The sequence below is a fragment of the Anguilla anguilla genome, chromosome 1 (genome assembly GCF_013347855.1).
Source record: "Anguilla anguilla isolate fAngAng1 chromosome 1, fAngAng1.pri, whole genome shotgun sequence".
NCBI lineage: Eukaryota > Metazoa > Chordata > Actinopteri > Anguilliformes > Anguillidae > Anguilla > Anguilla anguilla.
In genome coordinates, this window is record NC_049201.1 from 69,424,305 (window position 1) to 69,440,357 (window position 16,053).

Below are 16,053 nucleotides of genomic sequence, written 5' to 3' on the forward strand. Positions count from 1 at the left end.
AAATGGCACATCTCGTTGAGGGTTCGAAAAGAAAAGCAGAAAACGCACGCACATACACAAATGACCTCCAGAGCAACTTCAGCTTTTCAAGTTTTTTATTCACGTAAATATTTTTGCAAAAAGCTAAGGAAATCCTACAATTAGTTGAGCTTCCAAACGAAGGAAAATTCCTTGCCTCGTCTCCTTGAAACAAACGGGCTTTAGAATATATGAATAGAATATATATGACATTTTCCTTCCAACTAGAGTTTTTGACAACAGTGTAACTATACTTTCCGCAGTAGAACACGGCGGTACTCTTCTGAACTGGTGTATGCGCTACATTTACACTCTACATCGAAGAAAACGTTATCCACAGACTGTTTTAGTTCCACACAAATGTCTTATTGACGTGAAAATACTCTATAGCTTCATGATTTTACGATTACTCAAGGAATTCAGATTAGCACATTCCGCTAGTTCCAACACCATAGCAACTCACGTAATTTCTGCACTGTTCATGTACAGCAAGACACCTCTTACGATGACTACAGTAAATATGACCCTTTAACCCTGAAGAAACAGTGTGCATTTACTCATTTACCAAAACAAAAACCAAAAACAAAAACATCACAATCTTATGTATGGAGTGATATCAGACTGGGGTTCCATAAACATTTGAAATATTAACATTGTCTGACATTATCAGGTCAGTGACAATCTTAAAAGCAACATTGATTTTCACAATTCAGAACAAAATTCTCCTGTAATATGATTGTATACTTTGGTTAGCAATAGGTTTCAATGGAAATTCTCAGGGATCAGCAGGTTTGTTGTCAAAGTGTTTCAAGTACTTACAAATGTAACTGATGCAGGCCTGAATGTTATATATTATTTTTTAAATGTACCTCACTTTGTGGAATTTTTAAATATTACCTAAATTACCTCAAAATACCTTAGCAATGTACGTATAAAAGCAAAAAAGTTTATGTTTCATTTAATTACCCACTTTATAATGCTCCACAGTACATCTACATTCGTAACTATGTAGTAATCAAACAATACCAGTTGAAAAAGTAGTCTTCAACAAAATAGCATTTGAAAATGCTTAATAAATAAAAACACAACCATAATCAAAACCTACAAAACCAGAGCAAGTGAAACTACAGTTAGCAATCTATATACAGGACCAAACACATCCTCATTAACTTAAATTTTAGATTTCTGCAAAACATTTAACTTTTAAATCCAATTTCACAAAAATATTAGACTTTCCTGAATACACCAGGTAAGTGTGATCTGTATTTTTTTATTTTTATTTTAACCTCCAGTGCAGAATCATTTTTGCCTGACTGGCCAATGAGCACGTGCTGGAAGTGCCCCTGGCGATATGAGAGCAATATTAAGGTTCTCAGCCCATCTCACAGAGAATGACGTTTTACCTGCCGTAATCCAGCCTAACCCTTCCAATTCACAGGCAGAATCAGGTTCCCGGCATTCCTAAAGACGTGCTACCCTATTAAGCCTACCACAGCCTATTAAAGCTTTAGCCTAATATGTAATAGTCATCAAAAGTAAACCATAGCCTACAGATATAGGAAAATACACAAGATCTGTTACATTCAAACAGTTAAATAGCTTGAATAAGTTGCAAAGTAGTACAAAAAGACAGTATTGAAACACTAATTTTAAACGCATGGAACTACAGTAAACAGAGCTTTAATTATGTTTTAAATGGACTTATGCCCATTTGGAGAGAGATGGAGGGGCAGTGTGGATGGAGGTTTGCCACGGATGGTTCCAGAAGAATATGTTCAGCTCTATACTTGACTGGCTGAGCGCTGCACTACTAGCTGAAACACGAGGAGTCCCCACACGGTTGGGACTGGTTGTGGACTACATGGTGGCAGACAAGCCTCTATGCTCAGAAGCCCCAGCTTCAGGCTCTGTAGCAAAGCACCTTTGTCGGTGGCTTGTCCACATGGAGTAGAGTAAATAACACATGACCTGCCCGTGACATAGGAGAAAATCTCCTTTAGACTACAAGTAGTTACACCTACTGGTAGGCGGTAATACAGGATAATGCTTAGGGAACTGGGGGCTGTAACTCAAAGGTTGTAGGTTTGATTGACGGCGCAGGGTGCTACTACTGTACCTCTGGGCAAATGACTTAACCTGAATTCAGCTGTATAAATGTATTGTGCATAAAAATGTAATCGGAGTAATGTGCTATTAATAAGCGTGTCTGCAGAAATGTAATGTTGTACAAGCTGAACATCTGTAGTATGAGGAAGATGATTTATAGGTTTAATATAATCCATCCTTGCAGTAAAATTATTAAAAGATTAAGCTGCTGTTAATCTTAACATTTTAAGCAATTTTCCTCTAAATGCAGACCTCCTGGGCATCATCTGTGCCAACTCTCCCTCCACCCCCTTCTCGTACCCTCATTCATTTTTCTTCAACCGTTTCTATAAGTCCACCCCTTCACCCTCTCACTTCAACATTCCCTCTCTTCCTCTCACCTCTCTGGTCCTCCGCCTCTCCCTCTGTCACTGAAAACTTCCTCAACGCCTCCTTCTCAAACTCCTCCATCTCATCCTCCACCTCATCATCGTCTTCTCCCTCACCCTCCACCATATCCTCCAGAATGTCAGCTACATCTTCCACAAAATCCCTGAAGGAAATTTTGTCATGGGTGAAAACCCCATCCACAAAAAAATCCTTGACTAGCTTGCTGATTTCTTCCCCACCATCACGGCCAGCCTCCTCAATCTTGCTCAGGTAACCCCCTAGGAGAGCCTCAAAATCAGTGAGCGTGACAGGAGCTAGTCCTTCAGCTTTGGCACACTCTGCCATACCGTTACACTGCACTAGGGGGCGATAGAAGTGCTGGAGTTTCTCTTTCTTCCGCTTCCAATAGTCGTTGTGTTCGTGGTGTCTGTGTGATGCACTCAGGGGTGTCTTGTCTGGTGTACCCTGCCAGTGTCTGTCCTTCTTGGCCTTCTCTTTTTGCTCACCCATGCCTTCTTTCCCATTCCTGTCCTCATTCTTGTGAAAATGATCTCTATGATATTTTTTCCCATCTCCATTTTTTCTATCCTCCTTCCAGCCATCTCTTTTCCTCTCCCAGTTTTTGTACCAGCCTTTCTCCTTCTCCTCTTCCCTCTGTTTCCAGTCCTTTCCATCACCCTGGTCTCTATCTCCATCTCTGCCTGCTTTCCACAGTTTCTCACCTGCTCCTTCCTTTCTCTCCTTCCATTCCTTTCCTTCTTTTCTTCCACCATTCCTCCCCTTTTTCCATTCCTTTTCTGCCCTCCACTCTTTTCTCTCCTCCCTCTTCTTCCAAACTTTACCAGATTCTCTGCCTCTGTCCCCCCCTTCTTTCCATTCTTTCTCTCCTCTCCACTCCTTTCTCAGTTCTTTTTCCTTCCAGTCCCTGCCTTCGTCTTTGCCGCCATTTCTCCATTTTTTAGCCTCCTTCTCTCCCCTCAACTCTTTCCTCTGCTCCCGTCTCTCACTCCTCCCTTCCCAAGGTCTCTTCCTCTTCTCTCCTCCCCTCCTCCCCAGCTTTTCCACCTCCTCGGTCAGCCTCCTCTCCATCTCCACAAGCCCCTCCCTCACCCCTTTCTTCCCACCTCCCTCCATCTTCATCCCCTCCAGCCTCTTCCTGCTGCCCTCCAGCAGCACTTTTTGCCGCTCCAGCTCCTCCTCTAGACTCCCCACGGGGCTCTTCTCCTCCGCTGCTCCCACCGTCTCCTCCACCACAGGGGTCGGGGCGTCACTCTGGTTTTGGTCAGATGGGGGCGATGTGGAGGCGGAGAGTGGGGGTTCCTGAGACTCTTCCTTGGCTGGGGAGAAGGAAGTGAGAGTCAACTAATGAAAATTTTCAAAGAAGTATGAAACCACTATCACTATCAAGAAAGTCATAAAGGTAAGCTCAGTCACTCAGACCCTCAGTACAATACCTGTGAGCAAGGTAAGCTCAGTCACTCAGACCCTCAGTACAGTACCTGTGAGCAAGGTAAGCTCAGTCACTCTGGCCCTCAGTACAGTACCTGTGAGCAAGGTAAGCTCAGTCACTCTGGCCCTCAAGGACTCCAGCTCGCTCTGGAGGGCAGGCAGAGACGACAGCTCCTCTTTCATCCTCTCGTTCTCTTTCTCCAGCTCTCCATTCTGGACCCTCTCTCTCCCGTTCACCTCTGCGTGCTGCAGGGCCAGGTCGAGCTCCTCTTTCTGAGACTGATGGGGAGAAGAAGAGAGAACGGGCGAGGGTGTAAAGCAGGGCAAGGAGCAGAAAGCTGGGGGTTGACAATTTCATGCCGAGAAGAGAGAGAAGCGGTACCATAGATGTGTGTTAACCATAGATGTGTGTTACTGTAACCATAGACGTGTGTTAAACATAGATGTGCGATGACAGTGATGATATTACACTGCACATGAAGTACATCTCCACAGCTATTGAGCAGAACGGGATCGGCTTTAAAGAGCTCATTGCTTATTATCAGGCGGTATGTCTATGTTACTGCATGACCATGTAATGTTTTATGTATATAGTGATATCACACAATGCACTGTGCATACTTATCATGGCTATGGCCGTTAGCTTATATCAGAATGGCTTCTCTGCCTGACACTCAATCTTTGATGTGCTGTACGCTGTTCTCTATTCTCCATACATGCCCTTGTTCTATAATATCCACCATGTTTCTGCAGCCAGGATGTGTTTGCAAGTTTCTCTGTCTTAGCTTTGAATCAGACAATACATAGATATTTAAACATTAAGAGACTGTTTAGCAGTGGAACCTACATATGTTAATGAAGATAAGAGAAATTAAAAAGGAATGTAGGAGGGGGAAAGGAAAAGAGGGAGGCTAGAAGGAAGGACAGAAACTAGGAGAGCAGTGAGTGGAAGATCTATAAAAGAATAACGCAGGATGGCAGAGCAGAGGAGGATGAGAGGAGGTCTAACCTGTAGCTGTGCCTGTAGTTCACTGATCTGCTGGTTCTCTTTAGCAAGTTTATCCAGAACCTCTGCAATTTCCTGAACTCCCTGGGGGTCAGCGTCTGCGTTCTGAAACGCCTAACCCAACGCACGCACGCACGCATGCACGCACAAAGTGAAAAGAAAGACACATGCCTGATGAACTTGCCATCCCCACAGTGAGTGGTGGAAGAAATAAAGAAAATGAATAAAGAAAGCACTGATGGCCAACCTGACTTCCTGGCAGCTCCTGGTCATTCAGCTCTCTCACATGAACATCCTCTGCTAAAGAAAAACACTCCTGTTACCACTACAATACACACTCATCCAATAACAGACGATACAGCTAGTATTATCACAAGCAGTCACAGGATTTACCATTATAATACTGTCAGCACACACTCAAATTTAACACACTGCAAGCACAACAGCTACCATACAGACACAGGCCCAAAAATCCCGAATGCCAAACTGCCATAACAGCGAAATCACAAAACCTGTCACGCAGCACATGCGCACCATTACATAACACGCTACAGTATGGGGCAGTACAAGAGCAATGCACATTTGTGGCACTACAGCAGGATATGCCGTATCGGATAATGGCGTAATGTTCTCTCTGCACAAAGGGTTTGCATCCATTTCCAGTTCTGACATCAGAATGGTCTACTGGCCACACTGGCTCTGTAACACAAGTAGGTCCACACACACACACAACTTTCTTTTCAAACTCTTACTTCCAATTGTTTTCTGTCTTTAGCAAACCCAAACCCATTAAACTGCTAATTCAAATAGACTTTGGATCGCTTGGTTCAAAGCTCTTTTTAGTATGACAGCTGATTAGCACTGCAAGCTAGCTCTGCTCGTCTCTGCCTACCTGTCTAAATGGTTTAGGCAGAGGCTCTAGGATTTGTCAATACTGAGCTGTATGTAGATGGCAGTTAGCCATGGGAGACCACACCTCTCCCACTCGCAAGCTTTCAAAAATCCATAACCTTTCTAGAGACACATGACTGACACAACTGCTCCACACTCCAGCACCTTTTCCAACAAGTTAGGTTGTCAAATTTCTGCCCTGCTAGAGCTGCCCCGATCAACTGGGAGTTCTGTTATTGTGAAGTGGAAACATCTATGAGTAACAACAGCCCAAGCATGTAGCAGTAGGCCACACAAGCTCATACAACAGGACCGCCGAGTGCTGAAGTGTGTAGCGTGTAAAAATCGTCTGTCCACCCTCTGTTGCAGCACTCAATGCCTCTGGAACCAATGTCAGCACAACGTCAGCTCGTTGGGAGCTTTATGAAATGGGTTTCCATGGCCATGCAGCCACACGCAAGCCTGTGATCACCATGCGCAATGCCAAGCATCGGCCGAAGTGGTGTAAAGCACACGGCCATTGGACTCTGGAGGAGTGGAAAAACGTTCTCTGGAGTGATGAATCACCCATCACTATCTGGCAGTCTGACAGACAAATCTGGGTTCGGCGAGGTCCATAAAGGTATGGTTGGCAGAGTTTGGTGTGGAAGAGCTTGACTCGCCTGCACAGAGCCTTTAAGATGAATTAGAGCGCAGACTGCAAGCCAGGCCTTATTGACCAACATCAGTGCCTGACCTCACAAATGCTCTTGTGGGTGAATGGATGGAAATCCCCACAGCCATGTACCAAAATCTAGCGGAAAGCCTTCCCAGCAGAGTGGAGGTTCTTATAGTAGCAAAGGGGGGACCAAATCCATATTAATATCCATGGTTTTGGAATGAGATGTTCAACAAGCACATATGGGTGCGATGTTTGAGCGTCCACATACTTTTGACCATGTAGTGTATTTTTAACTACTCTACAGTTAGCCCTGGCCAAAATGCTAAGGGGTGGGGGGGGGGGGGGTGGGCATTTCATAGAGATTAAAACTAAGTGCTAAGAATAGTTTGCAACATGGTCTTAATATCCTAGGGCATCCACTGGCCATGTGAGTTAGTCTCAAAGCTCAGATCCCCCACTCAATACCTACCATCATCCAGGTCAGTGAAGACACCTGTGGGGACAATAAACCTTCAATACTTTTTATGCATCATATGAGTTTCTAACTTAGTACGATACGTCAGCTAGCAATGCCACCATTACTAAGGTTGTAAGTTGCCACTAGTTTACATTTTGGTTTAAATCAGTGACTTCACAAAACGATTTTGGTAAACTGGAGAAAAACCTTCAACAACCACCCACGGGCAATGTTTTATATGAAATCAAATAAAATAACTAATCGTTCAGAAATGATTTTCCAATTGCCATTTCCAATGGATCTTTCCAATTTCCAACATTCCAATGGTAAACTTACCACTAAGAAGAGCTACAAAAGTACTGGCAGCTACTGTGATGACAGTCAGTAATAGCAAATCTGGTTATCTTCACCCCCTATCTTCAGCTCTACTATTTTTGAGAAACAGCTGTGGCACAGGGGCTGTCTCTCTTACTGGAAGTTTGCCAGTATCTCCTTGACACTGACAAACAACAACCCACCAAAACAATAGCAGTACAATAGTACCAATAGTACCAGTAACACTAAGAAAATTACTTTACAATTAGCTGTGCTAATGATCATGTGACTTACCTGAAAACAAAATGGTGCCAATGCCAAGCAAAAGCAGAGCTCCCAAAATGCACCTGTTTAGAGTGAAGCCGCTTCCGTACTCATCACCCTCTCTGGGCCTAAGCGGTTGGTCTTCGTCCACCTCACCACCCTCCCTCCCCGGCTGGTCCAAGGGTCCGACTGGGAACACTTTTCTCTTCCTCAGCCCCTCCCCCTCGGGGCCTTGCTCCGCCCCTAACTCAGAGTCGTAGGGCAAATCTACCCAAGGAAATGAGAAAGGAAATTAAACAGCCACATCACACACACCAGCAAAGCTTGAAGTTATTTTTAGCACGACAGATGATTAGTACTGAAAGCTAGCTCTGCTTGTCTCCGTCTGTCTGTCTAAATGGTTCAGGCAGAGGCTCTAGGATTTGTCATTACTGAGCTGTATGTAGATTGCAGTTAGCCATGGGAGACCACACCTCTCCCACTTGCAAGCTTTCAAAAATCCATAACCTTTCTAGAGACATAAGATTTTCAACGACCGCTCGACACACCAATACGTTTTGCAATTATTTGAATGCATTCTAGTGTTCATCCAGAAGGGAATCACTGGTGAAAATATTCTATTTTACTCTATTATTCTAACAGTATTCAGTAGAAGAGTTTTAAAGCAGCACAGCTGTGCTTCAAGCTCGCATAGCCCTCCACAAGCAGGCTCCTCAAGGAATACCATCACAAATCTGGACACCACAAATAAAGTTGCCTGCTACACTGTCAGTGGTAAGCGCTGATGGTAATCCCCCTGTGCCTTCTATTTTTGCTCCAGCAAACTCTAATTACTTTGTGAATCCTTAACTGAACCGCCACTCCAGTGATTTACCTCCCAGTTTAATTTTAATTTCTATATAAAAGCCAGTATGACCAACTATACACAAAAGATACAGTAAATACTGTACAGCACAGTATCTTACAGGCAGCAGTGGACAATTGGCATAGAAAACATTAGCAACTGTATGCACCCAATTAGTAACTGTATACGGACAATTAAGTTGAATTCTACTGATGAATTCGTTTTTTATAAGCAATTATATGCAAATTTGATAACAGCTTCATTGTGCAAAACAGCTAATTTTCCATATCAAGTTCAACAAAAATGTTATACTCTTGGGTACCCCAGGCAAGCCAGATCAGTTATACTGAATAATAAAATATGTATCCAAAGTTTTTTTTTAATCTACTGCTAATTTCTTGCATGCTGGGAAAGATAAAACAGACAAAAGGTTCATTAAGCATTACAAAGCATTCTGGAAATGTACTGAAAAGTGCTGTACAAAAAAATATTTATTTTTATACAAAGCCACAAAATGTCCAATCAACACAAAGTTGACTGTATGGCTGTTTCCTGTAGCTGCCATCTTGCTTATTCAGATAAACATTTGGGCCAATGGGAAGTGGCCAAGCAGGAAGATGAACAATAATGACACTAACAAATATAACATGAAGCCCAGAATGAAGGGCTCCCTCCTGAACTGAGAGTGCAGTGGAGCAAAGATAAGAGGACATACAGGAGCGAACCACTCTCTGCAAAAGCTGAAAGGATCCATGTCTTTAAAAAAAAATGCAAAAAACGCATATTTGAAAACCCAAATTATATCAAGATAAGTGGCAAAAAAAAGCAATCCGATCCGAATGCTCTTCCCTTTTCTCCTGGAAAATTTACACAAAATAAATAAATAAATAAAATCATGCTCTCTATTTGCATCTACCAATTTGCATGCATCCCTTCCTGGGTGCACTCCTCCTACCAGAGATTCCTCGTCTCGTCAGCTTCCTTTCCCAGACATGGAACATGTCCTTGACCAGCTGATCCACCAATTTCACTTAAACACAAACACGTTGAGCATTTACCCAACGGCCCAATGAGGGGAAGAGGGAGGGGCTAGATGCGTCACAACAGACCTTAATCTCTACATGGTTATGTTACTGATTGAACAGTGCAACAATTAGCTGAGCCTAGGGAAGAAGGTCCCACATACATCTCCAGCTTTGATAACTTTGATTGTCACGCGTGTAGAGCTTACGCTCCACCGCAGTTTCCATACCTGCTTGTTTCCCCACTTCGGCCACTTTTTTGGCCAGCTCAGACCCCTCCTCTTCCTGCTGAACGCCGTCCCTTCCTGGTGAATCGGACTCTGGGTAATGGCTGATGGGTATGTGGCTCTCCTCGGGAGAGGAGCTCACGTGGGTGTACGTGTCGGAGAACGTTTCGGGTTCATGGTTAACGGAGCTGCTGCCCTCAAGGTTGCAGCCAAGGGAGACATGGCTGGAGGGGGTGGGGCCCAAAAGGGTGGGGCTGGGAGGGGCGGAGCTTTCACTGCTCTCAGGCGCGGTTTCTTGGCAAATCTGGGAATTCAATGCGCAAAAAGTGGGGGGGGAGGTCACCATGTTATCATACCTTCTGGTGATTTTAAACATACTCTCTGTAGGGTTTATTGAATAGAGCACAGTGATTTTAAACATTACTCTCTGTAGGGTTTATTGAATAGAGCACAGTGATTTTAAACATACTCTCTGTAGGGTTTATTGCATAGAGCACAGTGATTTTAAACATACTCTCTGTAGGGTTTATTGAACAGAGCACAGTGGCTTTATTATACAGGGGAAAGGTTAACGGTTAATGTGCTGACCTGCAGACCCTCCTCTGAGCGGATGTCCCCAGTCTGCTCTGTACTGCCCCCTGTCTCCACTTCAGTGACAGCCTCTGTCACAGAAAGCAGGAAGGACGTCACAATACAAAATAACACAAACCACCAACACCACAATACCAGTACACAACGGAGCACACCAGGGCTAGGACCAATTCCGTTTCAGTTCAGTCAATTCAGGCTATGAATTTGGTGTGAAAATGGACTTAGAGTTCAATGATATTCACATCCCAAATGGACCAAACAGAATTGCGCAACAACGATTAAAATGTCACACTTCAACCCGGACAATTCAATCTGAGACTAAAAGGCGCTAGCTAGCAAAAACTTTTTTTCCCCACACAACACTGAAACAGCACGCGCAGCAACGGTAGCACAAAAAGACACAGCAGCAAACCGCGCACTACACACAGAGAAAGCCTGCAGAGATCAGCATATGGAAATGAAGGCTGAATGCACATCAAAGCAGTGAAAAGGATGAAACGCACTGAGCTGCGGCCTACCTGTCACTTCCTGTGCTGAGCTAGGCATATCTGTGAGGCCTGCGTTCACTTCTGCTTCTGGGCCAATATTTTCAACAGCAGGTTCTTGAAACTGAAAAAAACATATATACACACTAAAATAAAATAAATAAATTACATATCCGCTGTGTAGCTGATTTAGGCCCACACTTCCAGTATTATAGGAGCCGACTCAAGGTCAGGAATTTGAAACGGATTATTAGCACTTCTGAAGCTGGATTATTAATGTCAACTGCCACCACATAAAATCCCACGATGAGCAGTTTTCAGTTCAGTATTCTTATAGAAGGGTCTGCACAACTGTGTTTAGTCCACTGAATTGCAGTGGGGGAATCAGGGTTGGGGCTAAAGAAGTGTGGTGGCAGCTTAAGGAGAAATGGCAGGAAGGGCAGAGGTATTCTTGTGGTCTGGATGGAAGTGTAAATGGTAAATGGTAAATGGACTTCATTTATATAGCGCTTTTATCCAAAGCGCTTTACAATTGATGCCTCTCATTCGCCAGAGCAGTTAGGGGTTAGGGGTTAGGTGTCTTGCTCAAGGACACTTCGACATGCCCAGGGCGGGGTTTGAACCGGCAACCCTCCGACTGCCAGACAATCGGTCTTACCTCCTGAGCTATGTCGCCCCCATCAGTGTAAGATGATTATAGGATGCCCTACGACAGTGGTTCCCAAACATCTCCTTGGATACATCCAGCCAGATCCAGATATTCAATGTGTTCCGACTCAAACAGACCTGCTACAGCTAATCACACCCTTAATTAGTTGCATCAGGTGTGCTTGGGATGGAAGACATTAAACACCTGGATCAGGTTGGGGGTACCCGAGGAGAGGTCTGGGAACCACTGCCCTACGATTAAATAGTGAGCGACAGGCATTACCTGCAGGCCCTGCTCGGAGTGAACTCCCTCCATTTCTGCGGCACTGTCAGCTGTCAGCGGCTCTGTCTCCTTACCTGTTGGAACACACAGCAGAGCCGTTTCTTAGCACGGGCAGCCGCAGTGCACAGGCGCCAGCTTCCTGACACAGGAAAGCTCCAGACCAGGGCTGCCCAGCCCTGTTCCTGAAGATCTGCTGTCCCACAGGTTTCTAATTCCAATCCAAACAAAGCACACCTCAGTCAACAACTAGAGATCTCTTCAGGCTGCTAATTAGTAGAATCAGGTGTGCTTTTTTTTTGGGTTGAAGTGAAAACCTGCAGGATGGCAGATCTCCAGGGCCAGGGTTGGGCAGCCCTGCTCTAAACCAACACGATTCACCTGCAGCAACAAAACAGAAAACTTTGGTTATGATGAAGCCCATCAACCTTGACCCTCCCCCCCCCTACCCCCAGTCTCATCATTCCACTGTGGCATCCAGCTAAAGGATGATTGCAAAACAGAGCTAGACTGTCTATCCTTCATTTTACCTACTTAACATAATTAACTTCATCCATTAATGAACTTAACCGCTTACTAATTCAAAAACAAGCAAGAAAGAACACTACATTTTAAAAATCTAATTGGCCTGACAATGTATGCGTGTTCCTATGGTGAAAAAATGTAAGCGATATGAATTAGATGTTGCTAGGCCTGAGTGTGTGAGCCAATTAACCTTGCAGTGAATGATGAGGCCGGGCACTGCACCTTGTGCCTGCCGTTGCATGAATTATTAATTGGAGACTTTTAGTCAAGAAAACACCATTGTGACTGTGTGCTGTGGAGAGCACAGCAGTGTAAATGCTCCTCTTCTTTTTTCTCAGCCACTCATACTCCCTGCAGCTCTCAAATCAAGAGGCAATGGCTTCGAATACCACACAACACTGCCATTTATCCAACTATGACTTCCACAAAGCTAGCTAAGTGTAGCTTCTTTAGTATTTAGCATTTATGAATGCTAAAATGTTCGGGCTAGCTAACAAGCTAGATAATGTTGTTGCATGTCAGTTCCCTCAAAAATATTCGTTTGTTAAGTACCTTAAGTTAACTTAACACAATAATTTCTATTGTGTAATACTATACATAAAGAAATGACATATAATAAATAAAGGAATGGAGTTTCCACTGGTAGAGCAGCTGGTGAGTTCTTTTTAAAATACACAAATGTTCGAAAAAATAACGTAAATTATTTAAAATATTCTTGTATTTTCAGAAGTTAAATAATACAAATTGAAGTGATCATAGTCTTGAAGATGAGGCAAGTTTTACTGGATTGAAACTTTTAAATTATACATTCAGACAGTAAGTCAGCACAAACACATACAGACCCCATACAGTAGGTGAAATGCACATCAAAGCAGCGCTACCTCTTTCTCCCAGTGCCAAGCTGGGTATGTCTGTCAAACTTTCACTCCCCCCAGCTCCGGGGTCAACATTTCCAACAGCAGGCTCCTATGACGAAGTGAACAACATGCTTGTTTTTGCTGAGAAATGTAATTAATCTCTACCCACATACACAACAATGAGGGGCTTGCATACCACCACAACCATCCCACCCCCCCTTAAAAAAAAACCCCCAAACAAAACACACACACACACACACACTGCATACCTCGGACGGGAGGACGGACCAGCTGCCTCCGGAACTATTACCGTTGGTGATGTCGCTGCTTCCAGACATCACCCCCCTAGTGGTTTAGCCCAGCACCTGCTGGACAGACATCATCAACGCCGCAGTCTGCACGTTATCGTCGGTGCATTGTAATTGGGTTCATAACCCGGAGTTCTTTTCACCGACAGAGGGGAATCTGAGCGCATGCAGCAATACGGCATCCGGCCGCACTTATTTCTCAAAAGAATGATACATTAATGAGAAGAACATATACTAGTTCCCTATAGGAACCTGGTATAGGGACACGTTTTCTGTGATCTGCATGTTGCTGCTTCATTAGCAGTTAGTCTGTGTTCTGCTTGTTCTAGCTTTTTATTGCCCAGTGAATGCTTTGGCAGATATGGCGGTTACTAAGGAAGTAACGGTCACTGGGGAGACGGGTCTGCTAAGGCCAGTGCAGCTGAACTGGAGGGATAAATGTACATCTACCCTTCTTTTACTGATGTTGTTTGAAAGACAACAATACATATACAATACACAAATCATCCTGACACAGCATAAGGGTCAATGGGCGATGTCAAAGACACATTATGCCTACTCCTAAATTACTGTAGATTCATTAATCAATCCTAACACTAAAATGCTTTGAAATTCAAATCTATGGGGAAAAAAGAGAAAAGGAGAGAGATGTGATGAGATAAAGCCAGGTGATTAAAAATCATACTGAATCACTGGAACAACAACTCTTTTGTTGTTCCATTTGGTATTTGTTTTCTGCTTATATGTTTAGCTCCTTCCTCTTTCTGTGATGTTGTTACATGCTTCCTTCGTCTATGCCAGTCCTTATCTTTCGGTCAGTCTCGGTTCAAAAATGACCAAAAATGGTAAGACCAGACGTCAAGCGCATAAGCAGAGTAAGAACGCGCTTAGGCCTAACGGTCTTCCAAAACTGAAGCTAAAACGGGCATAAACATGTTTTGTCTCTCACTCTGTCCACCAAGCGCTTCCGTGTATAGGTGGCGCGTGTCTAGCCTACAGCGACTTAACATTTGCATGTTTGTGAAAGTATTGACAAAAGGGGAGTGTACTCTTAAGTGGCTCAGAAACCCTGCAATCTGAAAAGAATATACACGTCTGCCTTACAAATATACAAAGTAATTTACGTAAAACCAATTTCATACCAGTTGCCATTATGAGAAAAGGTGGTTATAAATCAATTTATCGATACTTCAATCAAGTCTCGTTAGCTGACTAGCTACTTTTTTCCTCGCATTTGACGCAACAAAGTATCTTTCAACAGAAAAGGGCGGAGACATCTATTAAACTAACCAGCGAGCGATGCAAGTGCCATTTTGTGCTCAATTTCATTTAAAAAAATGAAATGCTACACACTTACCGTGCTTTCGATCTCAGTTATTGCTCACACTCTTCCCCTTAACTAACTAGGTAGCCAGCAAGCTAAACTCTTTTCTCGAACTTCAGAACTCGGACTTGACGGACTCAACTCTTTGCCAACAGGGTAGCGACATTCACGAAGATCCTGCCTCCCTAAAGTTGCATGAACCAATCGAACTGGAAGTGTCTTGTGGATCAATTGATTGACATTCGCAGGTGTGGGTGAATGGCTATAGATATACTTTCATACATCGAAGAAACTGAACACTGATTACTCACACTTAAGCGTACTAATGTTCGACTAGACATGTGGCACGTCTGCGGTGCTAAATTTGTAGCCACTTGTTATTGAAGTATTAAGTATTTCAATTCCGTTCGGGTATGTTAAGCCCGTTGCGCATCGTTAAGTATCCAGAAACAAGAGTGAATCCATACCACAACACCATATTTTCTTGTTGTATTATGCTTCTTCCAGTGCCAACCTTACTCATAAGCTTACTCCCCCTTTTGCGTAGTGGTGAGAGAGAAAACGCAACTTTTATTGTAAATTGCAAAGCAATTAAGTAAAACAATTTCCAAAAATTCAGCTTATAATGTTTTCATAAAAACCGAATATCATTGCCAGTAGCTCTGCACAGTATGATCATCATATTCTCAAAAAAAAGTCAAACAACATCCGGTGAATCATGTGTCATTTTTATTGTTCCCTGTATGAAAAGTGAAAAACTTTCACAGAAATGTATTATTCCATTACTTTTTTAAGCGTACATTCACTGCAAAATACTGCCACTGTTGTGAAACTGTCCTGAGACATCCAGAATTTGTCTCCTGAGAGGTAAACGGGGAAAAAAGGTAGACAAATAAGCTTCTCTGGAAATTTTGCAGGTGCCTGAACAGAGAATGCAATACTGCAGCTGCCCACAGGATGTCGAGTTAAATCAACTCATCGGGCCGCTGCTCTTGAAGCCGAAGTGAATGACCTACTTCACACTAATGTTTTATCACTGTGTCATGCTGACGTTTTTTTTACATCCTTAACTTTGTATTTATTTATTTGTATTCATATTTGAAGTATCACTATGCCCTATCAAATCACTTTCCCACTCTAATTCACCAAAACTGCATTCAGTTTCAAAACTGCAGGCTATCAGTGGGGATATAACTTTGCAAAATCTCTGTTTGCGCTTCTCTCTGAAGGATTGAAGTGACGAAGAGTATTCTTCAGCACTGTCAGAGAGCTCTGGGTCTGGTTTTCGCACACACACCCACTTCTCCAGACTCAATGGCCTGACCTTGGCTTACGCATATGGGAAGTTTACAATGTATCTATGCAGAAGACATGCGTTGAGGGAGGGAGATATTCGCGTCTTAAAT

The 16,053-nt window shown here is 43.4% G+C and overlaps 1 protein-coding gene across 7 annotated transcripts; it reads right to left on the minus strand.

The window, feature by feature from the left end:
- Positions 1-80: 80 nt before the first annotated feature.
- pbxip1b (pre-B-cell leukemia homeobox interacting protein 1b) lies at positions 81-14,841 on the minus strand. 7 transcript variants are annotated; one of them, XM_035413268.1, is made up of 14 exons: positions 14,681-14,841; positions 13,285-13,360; positions 13,040-13,124; positions 11,637-11,710; positions 10,739-10,829; positions 10,218-10,291; positions 9,633-9,933; positions 9,336-9,410; positions 7,567-7,803; positions 6,970-6,993; positions 5,196-5,248; positions 4,952-5,062; positions 4,038-4,221; positions 81-3,830 (listed from the first exon to the last, which is right to left on the minus strand). In XM_035413268.1, the coding sequence occupies exons 2-14, from the start codon at positions 13,351-13,353 to the stop codon at positions 2,467-2,469; spliced, it is 2,742 nt and encodes a 913-aa protein (XP_035269159.1). In that variant the 5' UTR covers positions 13,354-13,360; positions 14,681-14,841; the 3' UTR covers positions 81-2,466. The 7 variants fall into 7 exon arrangements, with proteins under 7 accessions (XP_035269159.1, XP_035269167.1, XP_035269152.1 ...); XM_035413276.1 differs by having other exon boundaries at positions 5,196-5,245; positions 13,285-13,380; positions 14,681-14,840; XM_035413261.1 differs by having other exon boundaries at positions 13,285-13,383; positions 14,681-14,838.
- Positions 14,842-16,053: the final 1,212 nt, after the last annotated feature.